General features: G+C 44.3%; 1 protein-coding gene across 1 annotated transcript in view; it reads left to right on the forward strand.

Annotated features, from left to right (window-relative positions):
• Positions 1-24870, forward strand: part of GABRA5 (gamma-aminobutyric acid type A receptor subunit alpha5) — a 66606-nt gene that overhangs the window by 39467 nt on the left and 2269 nt on the right. Inside the window, exons 6-8 of the mRNA XM_063127499.1 lie at positions 17414-17557; positions 22532-22684; positions 24215-24426. Coding sequence (XP_062983569.1) covers positions 17414-17557; positions 22532-22684; positions 24215-24426 — 509 coding nt within the window. The remainder of the gene's footprint in view (positions 1-17413; positions 17558-22531; positions 22685-24214; positions 24427-24870) is intronic.

Consider the following 24870-nt stretch of genomic DNA (forward strand, 5'->3'; position numbering starts at 1 on the left):
GGGGGAATCGTGTTCTCTTTTTGTGGCTCTGCTTCCTGCTTCTCTTCCACATTTGCAACAAGCTGTAATTACACAAGGAAGAGAGCAGCGACCACACAATTCAATGGGCAGCACCCTTTAGTGGCCATTCTATAGCGCAACTTTTTTTACCGCTAAAACTGGGGAATGGAGCGGGAGAAGCGCAGGAGGCTGCAACGTCATCAAAATGAGTGAGTGGCCGGTCTCAAGCGAACTCATGGGGTGGGGAAGGCCTGAATGCCTCCCCTTATCCAAATAGAAACCGACGTATATTTGGTTTGGGGCTATACCAGATGGGAACGTGCTCCTCTCCTAGCAACTGTGGGAAGGGGCTTCTGCCTACAAAAACTGGAGCCCTTAGTGGCTACAGAAGTGTTTGCTGCACCAATATAATCTGTTTGTGTCTATGCAGACGACTAGGGCCCTTTCTACACCTCCCAGCCTTCCGGGCGGGAAGCGGGGAGGATCTTGCAATATCCTGATTGCGAGATCTCCCCCAGGGTATGCACCTGGCACGTGACGTGCTGGGACTAAAGAGGCATTTACTGCCATTCCCCACCCACCCCTACACACGAGTGGGGCCCGTCATGCAAGAGCAAGATCTCACTCCAGCAAAAAAGTGAGTAGTTTTTTTTAAAAAAAAAAACCCACCCAAAACCACCCCAACCCCCCTCCCTGCCATCCCAGGGGTGGCAAAATTGCTGTCCCCCCCTCCCCTGATGGGCACAGAGCTGTGCGGCTCTGTGCCCATTTCTGGTGCTGCGCTTACTCACGAGTAAGCATGGCACCAGGGGGACCAGGCACCCACACCTCCTATGGTGTGGGGATGGTCCCGAGACCACGGAAAGAATGAAGTTTTCCCAGGGTTTCTTTATCCCTGGGAAAACCCGTGTGTATCCCCCCTGCCCCTGGGAATCCCTGTGGATCATTTGGATGCGCAGGGACTCGGCCATGACCAGCCTGGACTATCAGGCTGGTGTAGACACAGCCTAGGTCTTCTGTACTGGAGTGGGCCTCAAAACGGATGAACTAGCCTCTATCACCTTCTTAGTCCGCATCCTGCCTTCTTGTTCACCACATGGAGAAAAGGAGTAGCTCAGTATACTCAGTTTTACCGCATTGCAGAAGCTCCTCTTCTAAAGTAGAGATAATTAAACCCTTTTCAGCCCCAAATGGAAAAGCTCTTGGGGATGTAAAGCTCTTCTTGCCAGTAGCTAAGCCTTAGGAGACCATTTATAATGGGGGAGGGGACTGCACAAAAGCCAGGAAATGACGAAATGATCAGTTGAGAGAAAGAAGTTGGGGCATGGGGAAGCACCACTTCTTAGAACTTACTGGCCCCATTCAGAAGACACCTTAAACCATGGCTTTAACCATGGTGGTTAAGCCGGAAAGCCGGGCTGTGTTCAGAAGACACCTTAAACCATGGCTTTAACCATGGTGGTTAAGCCGGAAAGCCGGGCTGTGTTCAGAAGACACCTTAAACCATGGCTTTAACCACAGTGAATAAGGCGTTTTGCTTTATTCACCATGATTAAAGCCGTGGTTTAAAGTGTCTTCTAAACACAGCCTGGCTTTCTGGCTTAACCACCATGGTTAAAGCCATGGTTTAAGGTGTCTTCTGAATGGGGCCACTCAGATGCAGAGTGGAGTTTTGAAAGCACCAAATGGTGTGGGTTAGAGCCCGTAAGGAGTTTTCGGTTTGTCAAGGGATATCTAAGGTGACACTAACATTCCTTCTGCTCTCAGTGGTCCTCCGACCCTGCTCATCGGATGCATTCTCTCTATAATTCAAAATTGTGTTTCCTTTTCAGCCCCTGCAGGTCACCTTCCAGATTTCTCCCAGCCACTTTGCATGCAGGAGTATTCTTTGTTTGGCCGCCTCAGCAATCCCAAGCTCTCTAGAAGAGCAAGTTAAAGTAACTCCATCTGCCTTGTGCATTCCTTTGCTGTTGATAAAATATTAAGCACATCAGTATAAATGGATTCACTATGCTAAGAGGCGGACAACTCAAGTTTTGCTTTGTTCCTCAGGCACCCATTCTCCCCACCCTTCAAAAACCAAAATGTTTTTCCCAACCACAACGCGATGGACTTGCATTAAATTAGCCCATCCAGGAGTTTCATGCTCTGATGTAAAATCTGTAAGCCATTTCTGTCAGGCCTGCTAAAGTGGTGGCCTTGCACCTTTTGCTTCTCTCTTTTCCCCATAGCCCCTGTTTTCTTTAAAATCGTTTTCCTGATGAACATGTCTTCTTCTTTTTCAGTACATTTGGGGTGCAGGGGAATATGGGATGGGGATGCTGTGGATGTTAGTTTTGACATTAAAACAACAGAGCAGTTTCTGGAGAGGAGAATGCAAGGCTGTCAGTGAGTAAGCAAACAGAAAGCAGCCAATGCAGGATAAAGTACAGAAGGCAAACTAGATGGGAACATGGTGCACAAGTACGAACCAGTGGCTAATCATGGCCAGGTACACTGTGATCTTTGGACAGTGTGCTTGCAATAACCAAAAGTATTTCCTTCCACATTAGAATATCTTGATTAATCATTGAAGGACATATGAAGTGCTCTGATGGACCAGACCAAAGGCCTGTCTATTCCAGCATTCTGTCTCTCACAGTGGCCAAGGAGATGCCTACAGCAAGCCTACAAGCAGGACCTGAGTGCAAGAGTCCTCACCTGCCGTTTTCCTCCAATGACTGGTATTCAGAGGCTTGCTGACTCTGATGCTGGAGGTAGTATATACAAGCCATTGTAACTAGTAGCCTGTGATGGCTTTATCCTCGATGAACTGCTCTAATCCTCCTTTACATCCATCTAAGGACCAAAACCAGGCATTAACTTTAAATGTCTGTCTAGCAGCTAAGTGTTTGCTTTCATTTTTACTCTGGAGTAGAAGCAGGGGCCTTGAGCTGTATTGGGACCCTAGTGTACAGAGTAGGGTGCCGATCTGGTCCCCTTTGCCTAGTCCAGAGTGAAAAGGAAAAGAAGACATAGCTGTTAGACGCCCCATTTACAGTGATGTCTGTTTTGTCACTTCTTTGGTGTCCATCATTGTATCTTGTGGAAGCAAATTCCATAGGTTAACTGTGCTGGGTGTGAAGAAGGACTTTTTCTTGCCTGTCCTGAGTCTTCCACCATTTAGCTTCATTGGGTCATGAGAGAGAGAGAGAGAGAGAGAGAGAGAGAGAGAGAGAGAGAGAGAGAGAGACTCTCCCTTCCCACGTCCCCTTTTTCCACACCCTGCATAATTTATTTATACACCTCTACCATAAAATAAACAATCTCTTTTACAGATGTCTTTCTTTGAAGTTATGCATCTGCCCTAGAGACAAGCTGTTTAAGGATAAGCAGTTGTTGCCAATTTGGTGTCAGGGAATAAGCAAAGCAAAATAAATGAGGTGGTAACTTTTACCGGGGCATCAGTGTGGTCATTTGCAATCTTCATCATTCTTGCTCTTCGCCTAACAAAGATTTAAGGCCCAATTCTATGCATGTTTGCATTCCCCTACCAGCCAGTAGGACTTTTATCTGTCTAAACACACATAGGATTGGGCCCTTAGCCATCTAATGAAGAATTCTGTGTAACCTGAAAATTCACACACACACCACAACAGAAATTGAGGTGTTAAAAGAGTGATCTCTCTTTTCTTGTGCTGTTGCTGACCTGGGAACAGAGTGGTTACAAAGCCCTCTGTTAGGTTTAAAGGGAAACTTTTCAGTAGGCCTAGGGTGACCGTATGAAAAGGAAGACAGGACTCCACTGTCTTTAACAGTTGTATCGAAAAGGGAATTTTAGCAGATGTCATTTGTATGCATAGAGCACCTGGTGAAATTCCCTCTTCATCACAACAGTTAAAGCTGTTCTAGCTATACTAGAGTGACCAGATACAAAAGAAAGCAGGGCTCCTGCAGTTTTAACTGTCATGATGAAGAGGGAATTTCACCAGGTGCTCCATAAAAATCACACCTGCTGAAATTCCCTTTTCAATACAACTGTTAAAGATACAGGAGCTGTGTCCTCCTTTCCATATGGTCACCCTATGTAGGCCATTATCCCTGTAATATTCAGCCATGTGGTTTTTTTCTCCTGGTGAATTCCAACAAAGTATCTTTCCTTCTGCTTAAGTTCCTTTGGCTCCCTCAGTGTCCCAATAGGTATTCTGCAGTTCTTGAGTAAGCCTTTCCAGCAGGTAAATAAGATTATGATTTTGTACGAACAAGTTATTTGGAGCAGAAATAGGTTAACTGACTTTCCTTCAAGGTCATGCCAGCCAAGCAATGTCAGAATGAGGACTTCACCCCACTTCTTTGGTCTACTGAGCAAATGTCTAATCCAGACGAAAGAGGCCCCCTGCCAGGACAATTGACTTAGCTCCTAAATCTCATTTTGCACATAGTGTTAATGATATTGCATTCACCCCGCTGCAAGATGAATTTGCTAATGCATGCCACTGTTTTGACAGTGTGATACTTGTACAGGAATTTTGCTGTGATTAAAATTTTGCAGCTTTCTAGACTCTTGACTGAAGGCTTTTATGCATCTCCAGCAGGACAGATTTTTGTATGTATGCTGTAAAACTGACCTTCCAAAGTACATAACTTGGACACATTTTCTAGACAAAGAAACCATCTGGGAATATTTGTTGCTATGTCAGCCTCAAGGAATACATAATGTTTTAAAAAATAAAGCGGTTGTTATCTTTTATTAGCTCAGCTTCTGCTGATGTAGTATAAGCAAGTGCTGAGATACTTGACTGGAGATTTGCTTCATTCCTGATGGAGAGCTCTGTATAACTTGGAAGCTTTCATCCTTCTTCATATTCTGGCATTGTTTAAATAGGCTTTTAAAAAAGAAGAAGAAAAGCCTGTCATTGACCCTTTGTAGATCAGTAAATAATGCCTTTGGTTTCATAGCTACACTCTTTATCTAGAGTGACCAGATACAAAAGAGGGCAGGGCTCTTGCAGCTTTAACTATTGTGATGAAGAGGGAATTTCACCAGGGGCTGAATGCATACAAAGGACACCTGCTGAAATTCCCTTTTCAATACAACCGTTAAAGAAACAGGAGCCCTGTCCTCCTTTCCATATGGTCACCCTATAGTTCAGGACAAGTGTGTGCGCACTACTAACATCCTTCACTAGATCCTATTTTGAGAGTTTAAGTGGGACTTGAATTGGTACATCACCCAAATACTGATATTCAGCCCAAGGATGAAAGTCACCATTTTGCTCTAGAGCAGCATTACCCAAACTGTGTTCTGCAGAACCCTGGTGTTCCCTGCAATGTGAACAGGGGTTCTATGAGATAATTTCAATGCTAGCGATATTTTTCCTCTAAAATATTAGTACAAAATTGTGTATGTAGCAAATATACTTAGTTGAAAATATTTAGTTTGTAAATGATGATGAAGATGATTTATTTCTTACCCGCCTCTCCACTTGGATCGAGGCGGGGAACAACAGTGAATATAAAACACATAAAAACTGATTAAAAACATAGTATACATGATTAAAACATCCTAAAAACAGTAAAGGCTGCTATTGTGAGGTGGCCACCACAAAGTCTCATTGTCTTCAGAAAGCTGGAACCAGTGAGGAAGCCAGAGCCATTACGGGTGACTCTGAGAACACACAGCCTGATCAGAGCACAGCATCTGCATGACATGGCAAGGGTTCAGAATATAGACCAGCCTTCCTCAACCTGGGGCGCTCCAGATGTGTTGGACTGCATCTCCCAGAATGCCCCAGCAGGCAGGCTGGGGCATTCTGGGAGTTGTAGTCCAACACATCTGGAGCGCCCCAGGTAGAGGAAGGCTGATATAGACTCAGGGAGCAGAGTCTGGTGCCAAGCCGTCACCTTCCAGTAGCTAGCAGCTAGGCTCTGTCTATCAATTCTAGGGCTTGGTTACAGCTCTAGAATTTGTAAATTAATTTTTAGGGCCCTCAGCTCTGTAAATTAATTTTTTGAGATCTAGTCTAGGCTAACCCCAATTTCCCCAACCCCCTTTATCCTGGAGATATTATATATTATCGGTTCTATTAATGTATTTTAAGCCCAGAAGTGTTCTGTATCTAAATTAGTTTGAGAAATGCTGCTCTAGAGTAATGCATTGAAACAGCTGCTTGTTGCCTTGATATTTTTTAAAAAGTCCCTTTTAAATGTTGCAGCCTTCCCTTTCAAACCTCTCCTGTTGCTTGAAAGTAAATTTTGGAGAAAGGCATGGGAGAGGAGGGGGAGGGGGAGCAGCTGCAAGGGAAGCAGGGGACAGTGGTGTGGCTGGCAGCATATGCTCAGACAACTGCAGGATGAAGCCTGAGCTTTTCCTGTGAATTCTTTGCAAAGGCGTGAAAAGAAGGTGGCAGAGGCGGCAGCGGGGTGGGATGATTGGGCATCTCTTGTCCAAAGTAGTCATTTATCATTTTCTAAAGTTACCCATTGAAATTAAAACCCAAACTCAAACAAAATAAAGGAGGGGGGAAAACACTTTTAAAATGGAAATGTAGATCTTGATGGAAAGAACTCGCAACAGGTATTAATGTTACCTTAAACTATTTTTTAGGAGGAGCTGCATGAGGCACTTCTTGGACTGACGGGAATAAGGCTAACCAGAGGGAAGCATTAAGGGACCTCCAGGGGGCCTTACTTACTAAAATAAATGGGAACATGGCCCTGAACAAAGTTTCTACCCTCAAAAATTGTATAATTTATATTGTAAACACACAAGCAGAGCTGTGTTGTTTCTTAACCTGTATACTGTACAGTACTTTGTATTTTGGTAATGAGTGTAATCAAATCAAATTATTATAATCTCGGTTGACCATATGAAAAGGAGGACAGGGGCTCCTGTATCTTTAACAGTTGCATTGAAAAGGGAATTTCAGCAGGTGTTATTTGTATATATAGGGAACCTGGTGAAATTTCCTCTTCATAACAACATTTAAAGCTGCAGGTGCCCTGCCCTCTTTTAAATCTGGTCACTCTAGTATAGCTACTGCATCTTTAACTGTTGTGATGAAGAGGGAATTTCACCAGGTTCCCCATATGTACAAATGACACCTGCTGGAATTCCCTTTTCTATGCAACTGTTAAAGATACAGGAGCCCTGTCATCCTTTTCATAGGGTCACCCTATATAATCTTTTTTTATTATTATTATTATTATTATTATTATTATTATTATCTTTAAGAAGGGCCTGTCATGGCTACCTGCCTACCTACCCACTCATGGCTCCACCACCACCTGTGACCATTTTACAGGAGGTGGGCTGCTTCCTTCTTCCCCAAGTGTGTGTGTGTGTGTGTGTGTGTGTGTGTGTGTGGTGGTGGTGGTGGTGGACATCTTTGCTAATGCCAGCAGTTCATGACTGAAGCATTACAACTTACTGAATGGTAGCATCTTATGTTTTCTTCACTCAATGTACACCTTAATGAGACTTTTTGTTCTACAGCAGTTCCAGGGACACTATTCTAGAGCCACTATTTCAAAATTAGAAAACAACTGCTGAGGTCCATCCTAAGCTTGTTAACGGATGATATCCACTTGTTCCTGTATCCTTGTTCTCCTTTCAACCAAAGGATGCATCGGTTTTATTGTATTAACTCTCGTGATGTGTTTGCAAATGCAATAATGGCTGCACTCAGTCTCTCTTTTGCTTGATTCAATGGCCTCAGATTAGAAGAACAGGTTGCTTTGATTTCATAGGCCTGAAAACCCTCGTAGAACTATTTCCGTTGGTGTCAATTTGAATTCATTCTCCCTGATGGCAGACTTTCCTGTTAATCCAAAGTCCAGAATCTTAGATGAGAGATGGCAATGCCATTAGAGTTATTGATTGGAATGACAGAAATTTCAGAGGGACACATCCATGCCTTTGCTTTAGGACAGGAATGCATAACCTTTTTGGCCCCTGAGGGCAGAATCGGTCAGTGTTGGTGGATTGCAGACACACACATTCACTTTTGTGTACACACACACACACACACCCCTGGAGATTCCTTTGCTAAAGCTAGTAAGGGAATCCCTAGGGTTTCTCTTGCTAGCTTTAGTGCTATCAAGGGAATTGCTTCCTTATCTCCAGTCGCTGGCTGCTTACAAAAATAACTTGGATCATGGCCCTGAACAAAGTTTCTGTCCTCTAAAATTGTATAATTTATATTGCAAGCCTACAAACAGAGCTCTGTGGTTTCCTACCTTGTATTGTATATTGTAAAGTCCTCCACACTTTTGGCAATCATTATAAACAAATCCATTTATATTATTATTGTTACTGTTATTATTTTTTCTAGAAATTAGGGAAGCACACCAAATTGTAGACTTTGACAAAAAGGACCCTCCCAAGTGCCACCATTCCTGCGGGAGGGGCCGGTTTGCGGGGTGAGAAGCAACACCATCTCTGGGCTTTGGTGGCATCTGGCCGGTTTTCCATGTGTTAAGCAAGGAAGTCTCACCATGGCTAGCTGCTTCTGACCATTGTGTAGAACATGAGGGAACACATGAAATCCAGAGTTTGAGAGTGAGATTTGCAAAGGTCTATCTTAGCCTTTATCACACATGGCTTAGCCTTAGTTGGCTGGCCCTGGTAGCACAACCCACTCACCCACACTCTGGGATCAGGTTAACCCCCGGCTTTAGCTGGTCATCCGTTTGGGTACTGGGGAGGAATTTTCCATGCTATACAGATTGGCTGAGGATGGGCATGTGTTTTGTCTTCCCTGGGGTGTCACCATAGGGGCATAAACCAATGCCGTGCATAAACATTACAACTTTGGCAGGTAGGAAAAGAAAAGGGGAGGTCTGGCAGCCCAAAGAAGGTGAGTTTAGACAGGCCTGTACTGGGGGGCACAGGGAATGAGTGGGGACCACCTGACAGATTTGGGGCAACTGCTGGATTTGGGAACTATGCTTAGCCCCAATAAAATGTCAAATGTAAGGCTTCAACTTGGCAGAAGGCTTGGGCTTTTGAGGAGCTAGAAGTGGCCTGGCCAGCGAGGCTACTTCCTAGGCCATGCAGAGTTTCTAGAAAACATGGCCTTTTCCACCCTCCCCCACCCCATCCATGTGTATTTGTCCAGTGAGTAAGAACTGCTGTAAATAAATAAGTTTGTAGTCTAGCAATACCCAAGACTGGTTTCTTGCCAATTGTAAACAACAATACACAGCTTGGTAAACTGAAGTCAGACTCATGAAAACAAATTCTGAGGCACTTTTAAAGCTTCAGACTAAAAGCCAGGTCTACATAACGCATACTAGAATAAGCCAGTCCAAAAGCTGTTGTAGCAGCTTTCTTGTACTGAAACATAATGAATACATGATGGGTTTTGAAGGAAAAAATCCTTGGACAGAATGGTCAGGAATTTTGTCTCTTGCTTATGAACCTTTCTGGCAAAACCTACATTATGGGTACAAGCCTCCATGGATGAAAACACAAAACAAAACAATACAAATTGCGTATTTCTTCACTGGTATTTTCAGAAATAAATGCATGTCCTTGGGTTTAGAATACAGTAGCTTGATCTGTATTCATCCGATATATCAGTGCCATCCTCATGACATTTTTTTTTAATTTGCTCAAAAACGTTACCTTTATTTATTTATTTATTTATTTATTTATTGGATATGTACTCTTTCTTTTCTACCAAGGACAATGGCACTCAAGGCAGCATTCAGAGACAGCTCAGAAATAAATGGGCCAGGATAGCCCTCCCATGCATGAAAGGAACATACTTCTATGACAGAGGTGATATTTCCTTTGGCTGCAGCCCTTGACATCTCAGGGCTGCCATTCCAGAGATGCTGACCTTGTGGGTTATGGAGGGGGGCTTCCACCAGATGGAAAGCTGAATTGCCCCTGTGTGCAGGTGGGATACCACCAACAGAGCTTCATGCCCAATGGGCATGATGTCAAATCCATTCAAACTCATCAATGTTTATACTTCCATTTAAGATTAAGCTTTAATGTAAAGATTAATGTAAAGCAAACTTGAGGTAAAGTACTGGGTGTTTTTTTTTACTAGAAAATGGGTTGTGTCCCCCCTCCTCACCTCCACAAATTACATTTTAAAAACTGCAAATCAAACCTGAACACAGCAAAATCTGTGCCAGATTTATACATTGCTTTCATTAGACCTATGCTGTCTTGTTTTACGCCACTTCTCAGCTTTCACTTCTCTTTCTAAATGTATAAATTTGTTGCACCAAAAATATTTCCATTGTTAGCTGCAAAGAGTTTATAATGTGTGAACTCGAATGTGTGCCCTCTGCTCCAAAAGTTTGCAATTATGCAGAATGACGTGATCTGCATGATCCATGCTGTGCTAAAACTAATCCCAGCTTTTTGCATTTTGGACACTTGAAATCATTTTCTCCTTTTACTGAAAGGCAGATAGAAAAGTTGTTGCCTTATGGGCTAGTAGTTGCACCCATTCTGTAAGAAGCAGCTTTTACTTCAGACAAGTGTTTATGCTTTTAAAAACCTCATCTTATTGAGACTTGGTCCCTCTTTAGTATTGTACAGAACAAATGCCATAAAGAGGAGAAAGCCACTGACCCTCAGCCTTAGGGCAAAGATAAAGCTTTTAAATCAAATTAGGTGGGCTCTCAAGATAAGTTAGCATGACGCTGCACAGCATCTGCCACTTCCAAAGGCCACAGTTTTGAACCCCCTGCTGAGATAGGAGATGCATTTTAGAAGTGGTAGTCGAAGTCAAACAGAGTTGCAAGAACCACAATGTTCCACTGTTAAGACTTTCCAGACCATGTTAGCATGGCAGATGAAAATTAAGAGTGTACCAAATTTTTGCCACAATTTTGGGATGAAGGGAGCTTATTTTTCCTTCCTGTTCTGCTTCGGTGACATTTTTCTTTCTGGGGGGATGTCTATACAGGTTCTTTACCCCAACCTAAATATGCAGATTCGCATTTCAGGACACATGACGCAGCCGTCCATTTCCCGCAGCACCGGGCTTTTACTGCAATAATGCGTATATTCATAGCTGTGATTTACCGCGACTTTTGGATCAACGTCTGAATTTGCACCGCGTTCTAGTTATGTGTCATTGGGGGAGTTAAATCATATTTTGACATGTGGGCATAGCTTTGAGGGCAGGACAAAGTGATTGGCCATTTTCCCGCCTTCCCACCTATCATGTCCTCCTCTGGCTCCCTCATTCCTTCACGCCATTTTCATTTTGAATTATATGATTCTCTGGAGCTCCGCACATAGAGCTTATAATATTAAAACAAAAGGGGGGGGAAATGGGCAGCCAGAGGGAGGAGACGTGTTCAGTCCCCCTCTCGCTCATTGGAAAAATGCTCAGTGTGTTTAAATTTTACATCCCCCTGAGCTGACCGCCTCTCCACCCGCGTCCTGTGCTTCTCCTGCCTTTGGGAAACCTTTTCGTTTTGGAGGGTTGTCCTTTGCAATGCACTGCTTCCCCCCCTCTCGCATCCTCTACTGCGTTGTTCCTCCCCCTGAAGTTCCGCAGATAAAATTTATAGTTTTGCTCGTCTATGCTCCGTATCATCGTACACGCGCACGTGTGCATTAATAACCACTTCAAAAAAACATTCAGGATATAAATCGCTGTTGCTGCTGCAGTGTGACGCTCTTTGCTTAGATTTGAATCAATGAAAATTCGGGTTAGTATTCAATGAGGAGCCACCCCATTGTCGTTTAGATGGGGGCTGGGGTTTCTTCTCCCCTGAGTGGTCCAAGACAGTCAGGGATCACAGAGGGAATGTGAGGACATCATAGCAACAAACAGATTGGGATACATGATAACATCATTAAGGGAAATCAAACTCATAAAAAAATAGGGATGACACCCCTGCATCTTTAAACTGGGAGCCTGACCCAAATCAGGGTGTCCAGGCACATATACTTCAGTTCTTAAAAGAGTCCTAGCAGTGTAAATCCCGCAATCGCTTTGGTGACATAAGGTGTGCCACCCTTGCAAGAAATAGGACATTAGCTTTCCCAGTCACCATGAGTACATCTCGACGAAGGTAAAGCTCCAGGGCGGATCCACAGTGGCAGCCGGTCATTTATATGACGCAGCTGCTGTCACGGAGCCATCCCAGGGCATTCCCCTGAAGCTACAATTTTAAAAAGTTGTGGACCTACCCCAACTTTTCCCACTTGGAGTGAGGCGATGACGGCATCTGCCATCTGCCACCTTGCTCCAGAGCAGCAGCAGAGGTGTGCCCCAGCTTATAGCGACCCCTGATTGGTCACCATCAGCTGGACAGGGGACGGGGCGGATGCTACTCTGGCGTGAGAAGTGCATAAATGGTTTAAAAAAGGGGAAAGATTTAAAAACCCGTGGCAGATGTGTGGACGTGCTGCGCCGCCCATAGAATGACGCCTCTGCACCTCTCCGGTATGGCAGAAGAACACACTGGAGAGACGCATAAATGCCAAAAAGGTAAAAACAAAAACAAAACCCACCAACTTTAAAAACTCTGGGGGCATGGACCCACCCTGGCATCCGTGCAATGACACGCAGCAGTGCATGGGTGCGGGTATACAGGCGTGGCTTCTTCCAGCAAACCCCACGCTTGCACTCCTTGCCGTGCGTGTAAAGGCCACTGCGCTACCGTCAAGACATGCCCATATTGTCTTCTACACCTTGTCTAGAAGGGAAAGGGAAAGCCTTTGTGGGTGGGTTGCAAACAAAGGATTCTTTACCCCATCTTCATTTCTGAAAACAAGGAAAATAGCCAAGTTGTGTGGTTCTTGGGTTATATAAATGTGCTAGATTTTATTTTAGTGTACTGTTTGTGCAATGACTATGGTCAGAAAGAAGCTGTGCATATGCGATCTTATGCTGTACCCTGAAGAATGCTTAGGAATAACTTCTATTTATTTATTATTTTAAAGATGCATATCAGTATAAAAGCATCTAAGGTGTTTAAGAAAAGAGGTTAAAAACCAATGATTTAAATCAAGACACTAAAATCTCCAGTAAAACATCAGTAAAAGAGGAATAGAAGTAGAGATATCAATAACAGCAACATTAGCAATACAAACAATAGCAGCCAATGTACAATGTACAGCACCATGTACATTGATGGTGCTATATAAATAAATAAATAATAATAATAATAATGTAGCCACATACACATTATCCATTAAAAGCTTGAGAGAAATTTAGTGTCTAAAAGCCTACAAGGTAGCCAAACCAGTGTCTCTGGGCACCATCACAAGGGAGGCCATCTCACTGGTCTCCACCCATGTAAATTCAGACAGCTGGAACATCTGGAGTACAGGTTTGCACACTATTGAGTTGTGGGATTAAATTGAACAGTTCTCTAATTCCTTTCAGCTTTCTTATTTTAAGCATGTATGTGACTATATATGGAACTTTAAGAACAATTTAACAAAACCTATATTTGTAGATGTTTGAGACTCTTGTCTTAATCTGATACTTATATTTGCATGCTTCGTAGAATTTATATGCAACCTCTGGCTCCCCCACCCCCCATGTACGCTAGTTTGTACACAACGTATTGGTATTTGCAGTTAACAATGCAACACAGTGAAACGATTTTCAATTTTTGGCTCTGTCAAATTAGCCAACCATCCTTTGTTTGGCTTTTAAGTCAGCATTTTGTTGTCCTGCTTACAAGAGCTCCAGTCTATCCAGAACCTCCCTAGAGAATTTCAATTTCTAAAGATTTAACTTCAAAATTGTCACGTTACAATGTTCAACCACTGTGGTCCCTTTCAAAGCAAGATTTATACTGACAATAAACCAACAAGCATACCGGAAGAGCACACAAAAGAAAAACAATAGCTGCTGAAATAAGTGATCCCGGCCGCTTCCCTTTGAGAGACAATTATGCAGCCACCATCAGTGCACAGTTCAAAATCCATTTTCAGGTTCCTTCCAGATCAAACGTTGCATCCAAAACTAAATATTCTGCTATGCACGTTAAAGCCAATGAGCAAAGGGGAAAGGAGTTGGAAGTAGGTGAGCTATTGCAGAGCAAATAAAAGTCATTACAGGGATGTTCTTGCAAGTCAATCCTGTGTTTCAAAATCACACTGGAAGGGCTGATTGCACCAGTAGTGAAATCGGAGCAAAATATGTCAAATTGGAATTTAGTTCTGAAGTTGTAGGCAATATTACCACAGTCTGAAATGCTTTTGCCTGACCAACTTCACGTTCATCCAGTTAATGAGAGATCAATGTCACAGCAGTAAGAATCACATATTCCTGCAATACCTGTTTTTCTATGATGATTTAAATCTTTCATTCCAAGCCCTTCTCTTTTTGTTCATGTTTATTCATACTCAAAGATTGCTGGAGAAATCAACACAGGGAAGATTGCTTACTTAGAAATAAAACCATGCTAACATAATTGTACATGAAAAAAGAAACTTGACTACAAGTTCCATGATGCAGTGTAATCCTGAGCAACATCAGCATGCACAATAACAAACTGTGTTGCTTTAGACCTTGAAGTCCATGGCCCAGTACAACTGTAAGGAAAAGGCAACGTGCAACATTTAGATTTAATTGAATGAACTAGTGAGAAAATGGTGAATGGCAGATGCACATGTAGATTTTGAATGTACCAGTACATTTCCTGTAAAAAATCTGCAGTTTGGGATTGGGAACCCTCCTATCACACCACACAGAATTTTTTTCTTCTTCTGTACATCCCTTGTTAATATTTACTTCTCCCAAGACAGAGACAGAGACCGCTGAGCAGTTCCCAAATACTCAACACATAAATATCCTTTTTAAAGTAACACTGATTAAAGATTTATTTAATTAATTAATTAGCAACTTAATTTAAATACATTTGCATCTCAGCAAAATGTTGATCTATGCAACCTTTTGAGGATAATGAGAATTGTGCCAAATAAGGTAGAATTTAGGCTGGATGTGCCATTCCCTGGAGAACGGGCCATTTGTGATCTCTTTTTCATTTCTTATTCATGTATTTCAGTCTTAGCTCCACTGCTTGGAAACCCCCTTTCTAAACAAAGGAATCCCTTGTAGAAACACTCCCATGTCATACAAATATGATATGGGAACCAACCTGAAATAAGTGTAATTTGGGCAGTCTTTCAGAGACAGGCACTCATGGAAATCTTGGAATAGTTGACCAAAATATCTTGTCTAAAGACACGATTTTCACTAGATCCCACATTTTTCTTGACAGAAGAGTAATACAAGGTTTCAGATCTCATGATATCCAGACAAACCCTTTAAGAGGAAGCCTAAGAGAGACAAGTCTACCACTGTAAACCTATAGACATGTACCTGGGGATAAGTCCAATTGAATGCCAAGAAATTTACCTCAGTGTAGACATGAATAGGATTGTACTGTATACCATAATGCTGTTCTTTCTGAATGTTGCCTGACTTTCACATTCATAAAACTCTGTCATACGTCTGGACAGGCTACACAGTTGAATGAAAAATAGGTTGTTTCATAAACCAGTTGTTCCTGAAAATCTGCAAAAATTTATGTTGAATTTGGCGAGCCGTCCTCTGCCTTCAGTAAGAAATTATTACTCCCGTGCTACTTCACCTAGAGAGGATGTGGTCACTGTTTGCTTACTTCTATTCTTGTGCTGTACAACCTTGTGCTATTCATTTCTTCTGTTTAGGTGCATGTTGATTATTTATATAGAGAACATTTTTTTGCTCTCATTTTTACCCTGCCCTATTTTCCTGGTATAGCCAGCCCTGGAAGGGCTGTGGGTCTGAAATACAGCACATGATCTGAATGCAAAAGGCTTCAGGCTTAGCCCCTAGCTTCTACCAGTAGGGCTGGGAAAGACTCCAGTCCGAGACCCTAAAGAGCCTCTGCCAGTCAGTGCAGATCACGGGTGCTCAACCTCAGGCCTCTCCTGATGCTTAGTTCCTGGCAGCAAGGGCTTTAAGTTAACATAAGCTGATAGTTTTAATACTTTGGCCCTGCCCCTTTTGGCCTTCAGACCCTCCCACCACTGGAATGCAAGTGCTCTCTCACACACACACACCTAGAGCTTATCCAAACTGGAATTCTGCTCTTGGGCTGAAAGGGGTTCAACACCCCAGAAATAGAGGACTTCCTCTATAAAAGAGGAAACATCACCACTCTAGCTAAGGAGTGTATATAAATAACTAGCCCCATTCAAATGCTTTAAACTTCTTATTGCTTGTGGATTGTAGTCTTTCCCCCCTTTTATTCTGGCATCCAGCTCTCCTGTAGGTAGGCTGGAGACTTATGCATGGCCAAAAAAGAGCAATTGCATCACCCAAAAGACCTATTTGCATAACATTTGCATATGCAAATATATATAAAGAGAAATACAAAGCACCCCTCACTGTAAACAGAAATACAATACACCTCTCACTATAGTGAGGGGGCACTGACCAGGTTACATGGGCTAGGGGACCTCTGTGCCTGCTCAGTCTGCTGTCCGGATGCTAGGTGCTGAATGGCAACTTCAAGGCCCCCGCTGTTCTCCCCCGTTAAGGTGCTTTGACTTTAAACAGACTTGGACACCTTGAAATAGAGGGACTGTCCACTGTCAACTCTCCAAAATAGAGGACCATTCTCTGTAAAGTACCACACATGGCTCCCCTACTAATAGGTGATCACATATGATCACTGCACACACAGTTGTTTTGTTCCATGTCAAAACAGTGTACACAATACTTGGAAGTCACAGCCAATTGAATACATAAAGGGGAAACGCATGCTGATGCACACATAGGTTGGACAATAGCCACGGGCTAAATCAGTCTTCTCTAACCTGGTGGCATCCAAATGTTTTGGACTACAACTCCCAACATTCCCGAACATTGTCCAAGTTGGCTGGAGCAGATGGGAGTTGAAGTTGGAGGGTAACAACTTGGGAAAGAATGGGCTAAATGAATGACCCCACACAATTCACTGTTTCTGAGTTTCCCACCTATAAAATATAACACCTTTTGGCACCTTAAAACTAACACATTTATTCTAGTATAAACTGGATGCTGGACATTGTTAAAACATAGTAATCAAATCTCACAGGGCCATAGAAGAAATTAAACATGGAAATATTCTTATGAATCCTGTGGTCTGGGAATAGAAAGGACTATACATATACATAATACACAGGCATTTCTCCACTACTCATAATAATCATGGATTAATTGCCAAAAAGAGAGATGCCAGGATCCCAGCACCCTGCCCTAAAAACTCTTCTCTTTATTCCCAGATACAGGAAAGCTCCTTTTGGTCACCTTGCACATCCTTCCCCATTTGTTATTACTTCATATGCCCCAGGACTAAATTTTGAGACCGAAAAGAGTTTGTTCCAAAGCTCTCAAGCTGAGTAGGATTGCAGGACATGGATCTTAAGCTGTGGACTTAATTTGCCATATTCTCTTCTTTCCCCCAGATGCTTATCCCAATTCTGAAGTGATCTATGTGTGGACTCACACCCCGGCAACCTCTGTGGTAGTAGCCGAAGATGGTTCAAGGCTTAACCAGTATCACCTGATGGGACAAAGCGTTGATTCTGAAAACATCACTACTAGCACAGGTGAGGAAGGAGAGGTGCAGTTTTTGCCTTACAGCCGCCAATGAGAAAAGCTTATGGTTCCCTTCTAGACATTTCCGACATATCTGGTACCTTTTCAAAATACCACTGGTGGGTTTACACTTTTAAGCTTCCCTTTTTGTACTCTTAATAATTGTGGCTAAAGCATGGGTTTTCCCCTGGCTTTTCATGAACGTTTGGGTGTGGTTTGGAAGGGAGATTGTAACTGGACTGGTTTATAGATGCATGTGCATCGCTTGGTTCACTGAGGCTTGGTCAGTCACAAGGGACTGTTTCAAGAGCATTTGCAACAAGAAAAGGTGATATAGGCATTCTGCGTATGGTGTTTGATCCGGGATGGCTCATTCACCTGCATTAAGTCCTTCCTGGATGCTGCACTGCCCAAGTGCAGACCATGCATTTGTGCAGGACCAGCCCACTGATGATGAGTCAGGTTGTGATTCATACTTTTACAGGGCCAGTGATACAATCCACATGGTGTAGGTGTCTCTCTCTCTCTCTGTGTGTGTGCTTAAAAGACTTAAATAAATGTGTGACATAGGACAACCACATTGAAGGCCCAGATGTATGTTGGGAGTTGTAGGGCTCCCCCCTCCCCATCTAAACACGCATAGAATTGCACCCTAAGGCAACCTAGGGTAGAAGGGCATCCTTTGAATACCTATTACGCTCTCTACATCTGTTTTTTTCCTGACAGAGGCCCTGTTGCTGGTTTTTTAAAAATAAATAAATAAACGTATTTATTACGTTTCTATACCTTGAAAGCTCTCAGAGAGCCGAAATTCAACAGGTGCTGTGAAAGCTGCACCTCTTCGGTTGTACAGCTGTGCAAGGCGCGGGGGTGGGGAGTGGCAGCCTTGCTCTCGGTGCTGGACAGGGGCCTTGGGAGAGGCCCGGGCCCCTTGCAAAAGCCCCGACGGGGAATCGGGGACAGAGGAGGCCTCCAGGAGACCTGCCTTTGAAGCGGAGCCTCCCCTCGCTGGTGCTGGCTCCTTTCCCAACAGGAGGCAAAGATGCGCCTCCATACGTTTGATGATTTCTCCCTCTCCGAGCTTTAAAATGATTTGTTTGATGAAAGCGTGGGGGGCGAAGAGAAAGTGGCAGCTGTTGCCTGGCTTTGCAGCGCGTCCGGGGGGAACCACGTGGCCAGAAAGGAGGCGCTAACCCGAAGGATTCCCATTTCCTCCGTAACTGGAAGTGGAGGCGCCAGATGTGGCAGCATTAGGGAACCAAAGAAGCTTTAATCCCGGCCCAGCCGCCCACGTGAGGCCTCCGGGTTAAGGCTGCGACCACGGCAGGGTGACGTGGCCTCGCCATTGGCGTGGGCGAAGCAAGGGGGCGGCCGGGCGGAGGAGGCGAGCGGGGCTGGCCCGGGCCCCCGGGTCACGTGGGGCCGCAGACCCACGAGGCTCCGGGCCGCAGCTTACATAACGCCCTCGTCGGGCTTCCGGCCATGAGGTGGAGGCCGACGCGCGGTGGCTATTAGGAACGGAGCCCCGCGCCGGGGGAGGAGGAGGAGGCGGGAAAAGCGCGAGGGGGCCGCGCCTTTCGGCGTTGGCGTCTTGCGGGCGCGGCCCGAGGAAGCGCGGCGCTTTTCGGCAGTCGGCGACACGCAGCAGGGCTCCCGAGCTAATTTAAGACCATACCGGGGATGCGGAGAGGAGGTGTGCGAGCTGCCCGTGCCTCTATCAAGCGAAGGGGAGGTTTGGGTGGTTTCACGCACGCCCGCGGGGTTTGGAAAAAAGCAAGGGACGGAGCGGTGCGTCAAGTCGTCTCCGTTCGATCGGCAAAAGAACAAACCGCTCTTCTAATCCTGCAACCCGCCGAGAGGTCGACGGGCTGCTGCTGCTTTTTTTAAAGTCCCAACAGTCTCAAAAAGTGAAAAGGAAACAAAGGGGAGGGGGGTGGGAGAAGCAATTTCGCAGCAGGCACTGCCAACCTCACAATTGTCTTTAAACAATCACAGCTAAGATCACACAAATTTACTTTAATTACTTTGCCCTTCGGTACATGTATACGGACAGTGCTCCACATAGCAAGCGTACTCAAATCCAGAAGTCAAAAGCCACATTATTATTGTTGTTGTTGTTGTTGGGATGGGGAGGAGGAACAATTGCATTAGTTATTTATTGTAAAGCAATAATTCCTGCAAAAGGGGGAGGGGGTGCGGAGAAGACTCGGCCAATAAACAACACCAACCAACAAGACTGGAGAGTTTCTTACCAGTTCACCATCATAGCTGCGTTGTTTTCTGCAATGAATGGCAGCTCCCCCCTTGCCTTCAAAATGACCAAGAGAAAGATCCAGATAGTGTGCTGAGGCATCTCCTAGAATGGTGCCCAGCAGCTCCTCCAAGCAAGAAAGCAATCCAAAGCAAATGGTGGCTGCTCCAGAGTGTAAGGTGCCCATCCAATTCTCACCGGGGCTTGCAAAGGCTGCTTCTACACCCAGCCCCAAGGAAGAAGTAGGTTCCTAGAAGGAAGCCCAAATTTTGTGTCCAGGAACCACCTCCCCTGAGGTTTCCCAAGATTTAAACTAAGAAATGTCTGATTTTCAACATCAAGAGTTTCTGTCGGCTTGTTTTATTTTTCCTCCCTTCTACTTCTTGTTGCCAATGTCCCAGGTTACATCTGGGCAGGCTGGATTCTGATTGCAGGGTGGATCACAAAGAGCAGGACACAGATTGTAACCAGGGATTAGCAAAATACAAAAATCCGATTTTACACAGGGAAAGCATCAGTCAGCTATGGATTTTCTGGAGTTCATCAAGCTTGCGGGAGGCCTGTAATCAGGGTTACTTGTGAACGGATTTCTAAGATGCTCTTTGCTTCTACAGAGCTATGAGATATGAAAATAACAAGTGTAGATCCACAGAAGAATTTTGTGGATGATTACGTATTTTGCTCATATCTTTTTGTTTGTTACAATCCCCCCCTTTTAAAAACAAACAAACTTGTTTTGATTTTAAACGATGAAAATAAAATTCATGTAGAGGAAAAATAGTGGGCAAACAAGAAAAAGAAGGGGGGGGAAGGATTTCACACCTTTATTTTACTTCTCTTTGCACCTCCTACCTCACCCACACTTCTTCACTTTGACCCAGCCAAGGAGATCTGTGCACAGGAGAACCCTTTCACATTCCCACTTGTGTTTCACTTCCTTTATCAGGAACTAAAGGCAAGTTGGTTATGCATCCAAATGTGCATCTGAGTGTGGATACTATGTACCTGCAGTGTGTTGCTTTTAATGGGATATGCATTGCGCAGAATGCTGCTTCTGTACCGGAATCAACCCATTGAATTGGAGTTTGGGACTATTACTGAACTCCTTTACTTCTGCCAGGAAGCACCATGTTTGACAGAGGTTCCATGGTGGGTCTCTCCAGTAGATGGAATTGTCCTCAGGATGCATAGATATTGGCCCCTATCAGTGTTGGGAAGCCAGATGTCTTTGAAAAAAAATGCATACCTTGGTATGGAAAATAAACATTCTTGTGCCTGTTTTGATGCTTGATAATACGTTAATTCACAAAACACCCACTTTTTGCAATGGGGTTGTGATTTAAAAACAACAAAAAGAAAATCAGGCTACACATTGACCTTTTCACCTACGTTTTTCCTTACAATAAATATGCCATTTTCGTTCATTTTTTGTGGTATCTATGACATCTTGCCTCAAGCTGAATGGTATTTTGTAGAGGTATTGCGTATTCCTAGCCATCAAAACATAGTATCTAGCAAAGAGGTGGGCAACCCATGACCTACAGGGGAGTGCCAACATGTAGGCTTCCCCACTTCCTGCTGCTCTCTCCAATCTCAAGTGGATTGGGCTTTCTCCATGCTTGGAAGAGTCACAGTTCCATGCTGCCTTCCAGTGCAATTTGACCCACCCCACCACAATACAATTCAGCTGACTGAACTGGATCAGTCATGCTTTCAACCCAAATAGAAATGGCCCAAGATCAATTCAATATAGGGATGGATTAAATGCTATACCATCATTAATTTACAGTGCAATCCTATTCATGCTGACTCAGAAATAAGGTCAGTGGGACTTCAGGTACGTGTGCATAGGATTGCAGCCCTGATGATGTAATCACAGATGTGACCCAGTGGGTGCAGAGCAGCTTAAAATCACAGTGCTTAAAACTGTATGGGTTGGAACTATCTGTGAAAATAATAGGAACTTTTCATAAGAACATAAGAAGATCCATGCTGGATCAGATAATCTAATCCAGCATTCTGTTCACACAGTGGCCAACCAGCTGCCCATGGGAAGCCCACATGTAGGACATGAGCGCAACTGCATCCTTCCACTCAAAAAATCATGATTGAGCCACTGAAATGCTTCCATGTGCAGTGAATCATGTACAAGAAGGCATAACATGTAGATGTGCTTATGATCCTCTGCATCCTATGGAGAAACTCCACAGCAGTGCTGATTGGCTTACTCCAGGAATGTGCTGCAGAGGCATATGGGTACTTACCAGATGCTGCGCAGTTTCACATCATAAATGCTTCATGTTGCAGCTGACATATAAAGAAGCTCTTAAGAGAAAATATTTTTCCACAGCGACCCCACATGTGGTCCACACATGACATGTGGCTTGGCTGTAACCATGGGAGGTCATACCCTGACCACCAGTAGTGGAGATAGGCAGGTTGGAACTTCTGGCGAGTGTGGCCTGTGAAACTTGGAGCCAAAGCCAGGGAGCATCAGAGCCCAGAAATAAGCTTTAGGCAGATGGAAGAAAAAGTGATTGTGGATTTTGTGCAACAGTCTTCAGTCCTCGTTGCTAGCATACTGATTATGAGTACATACTACATGTCCTCAGTTCAGCTCTGTGTTTGAGCCAGTCCAGGATTGCTTAAGTGGAGCCGCTAAACAGAAAGGAGTTGTATTGATGACCTGGTACTTTGGTTTTTATGGCTAAGGGGCATCTCTTTTCTCCCTTAGGTGAATACACTATAATGAGAGCACACTTCCACCTGAAAAGAAAGATTGGTTATTTCGTCATCCAGACTTACCTTCCATGCATTATGACGGTGATCTTATCCCAAGTATCATTTTGGTTAAACAGAGAATCTGTCCCTGCTAGGACAGTCTTTGGTAAGTATGTTACTGCTTTCCTTTAAAAAAAAAGAAAAGAAAAAAGCATCCTTTACCCTCAGGGTTTCTAAATGTCATTCTTTCCCCCTCATGACACTAGGGCAGGGCAGGCTCTACCATTAAAACAGAGTGAGCTGTTGGCTCAGGTGGTAGATGCTGGTGGCTGGGGAGTAACTGCAAGGTGTTGGAGGACTCTGTGGAGGATGCTGTTCCATCACCATAGTAAGATTAAACTACCAGTCCAGTTGGCTTCTGTATGTGGAACTGAGCTGGGGGGCATCATCTTGTAAGAACGTAAGAAGGATCAGACCAAGGGTCCATCTAGTCCAGCACTCTGTTCACAAACCAGCTGTCAACCAGGGACCCACAAGCAGGGCATGGTGCAACAGCACCCTCCCACCCATGTCCCCTAGCAACTGGTGTATCTAGGCTTACTGCCTCTGATACTGGGGGTAGCACATAGCCATCAGGACTAGTAGCCATTAATAGCCTTCTCCTCACCTCAGCCTCCTCCTTCACCTCAGATAGTAAAATGTCTTGGGCCAGAGAAGCTAAGGGTAGGAGGTGGTGCGTCATTCTCCCTGCCAACCGATTCTCCCCTGTCCAGGCCCTCTTCCCTTTCTCTCCAAGCTGGATGTGAAACCAGAAGGAAGCCCTATCTGAAGGCATCTTCTGGCCATTTCACTACATGCATTTCTTAATCACTGAAGTCAGGAAATATAACATCAGAGGTGGCCATGATAAGACAGGAGACCCCATTACTAAATGGATAATAGCTCTCAGCCAGTTTGTGACCCATGTCGTGTTACGGATTGGGCAACACGGTTACTGGTGAGGTCAAACTCCATGTTTGATCCAATCAACAGAGTATCCTACTTGTTTGAAGTAGTGACTCATATTGATTTGTATGCATTTCAACTATGAAAGGTGACACAAATTGCCTCCCCATGAAGGGGTTCTTTGGCATGTTTTCTTTGGTACAATTAAAAAACACACCAACCACACAAATCATCTGAGTACTTTTAATATCCTCCCAGTAACTACATCCCCACGTTCTAGCTTCCATTTTCTTCTCTTAGTACTGCACACATTTAATTTTAATAGCACTCCCAATCTCTTATTACGTCTAAGGAACTGGTCCTCAGGACTGAATAGCAACTGCTCACTTTAAAACAGTGGTGCACAACTTCTGGGGGTCAGAGGACCGGATTCCAGCCCCCGGAACCCACTGGCTGCTGCATCCCACCACCAAATTTGCCACTGTGGTGGCCAAATCCCATCAGTTTTCCACAGGAACAAGGCACATGGACTGCACTTGCCTGGTTTGCAAGCACAAATGTGCTTCCGCCTCATTTCAATGGGAACAGCAGCAAATTCAGCAGCAGGGGAAGAAGCAGGGCCCCAAAAATGGCTGGAGGGGGTGGGGTCAGACCTGTTGCTGGCCCCAGCTTTAAAAAATCTTTGGACCAAACCAGCTGCCAACCCATGAGGTGATTCTAAGCATTGCATTCTTTCCGTTTCATTTCAAAGGGGTCACTACCGTCCTTACAATGACGACGTTAAGCATCAGTGCCCGCAACTCTCTACCAAAAGTGGCCTATGCTACTGCGATGGACTGGTTCATAGCGGTGTGCTACGCCTTTGTATTTTCTGCGCTGATTGAGTTCGCCACAGTCAACTATTTCACAAAAAGAAGCTGGGCCTGGGATGGCAAGAAAGCTCTGGAGGCTGCAAAAAAGAAGGTGGCTGTTATACACATCTCTTGGAAGAGCTAGAATACTGATCTGCATTGGGGGTAGGGGGTGAGGTTTTGCTGGCTTGGTGGAACATCCAGTGGGCATGACCCACAGGGACATTCTTGGGTGCAAGCGCACTTGAAATAAAATTCCTGCGATCTTGTACTGTGCCCATCCACTGGATTGGGGGTCATCCTCCTGGGTTCAGGAATCTTAGATAATGGAATGAGCTGTCCCATTGACTCGATGGAGACAATCAATGTGTGAAGTTATTTGCAGAATCTGGGATCAAGACTCTGGGTTTAGATTGCAATCTCTACTGCAAACTGGTCTGGACCAAAAAATCCAGTTTATGGGGCAGGGGGAGGAGCAAGATCTTTTTTTCCAGAAAGTTAAGCAATTATACAAAACAGTTTAGAAAGTGGGGGGGGGGGATGGGAGCCTTACAAC

This window comes from Elgaria multicarinata, chromosome 5 (genome assembly GCF_023053635.1).
Source record: "Elgaria multicarinata webbii isolate HBS135686 ecotype San Diego chromosome 5, rElgMul1.1.pri, whole genome shotgun sequence".
NCBI classification, from domain to species: domain Eukaryota; kingdom Metazoa; phylum Chordata; class Lepidosauria; order Squamata; family Anguidae; genus Elgaria; species Elgaria multicarinata.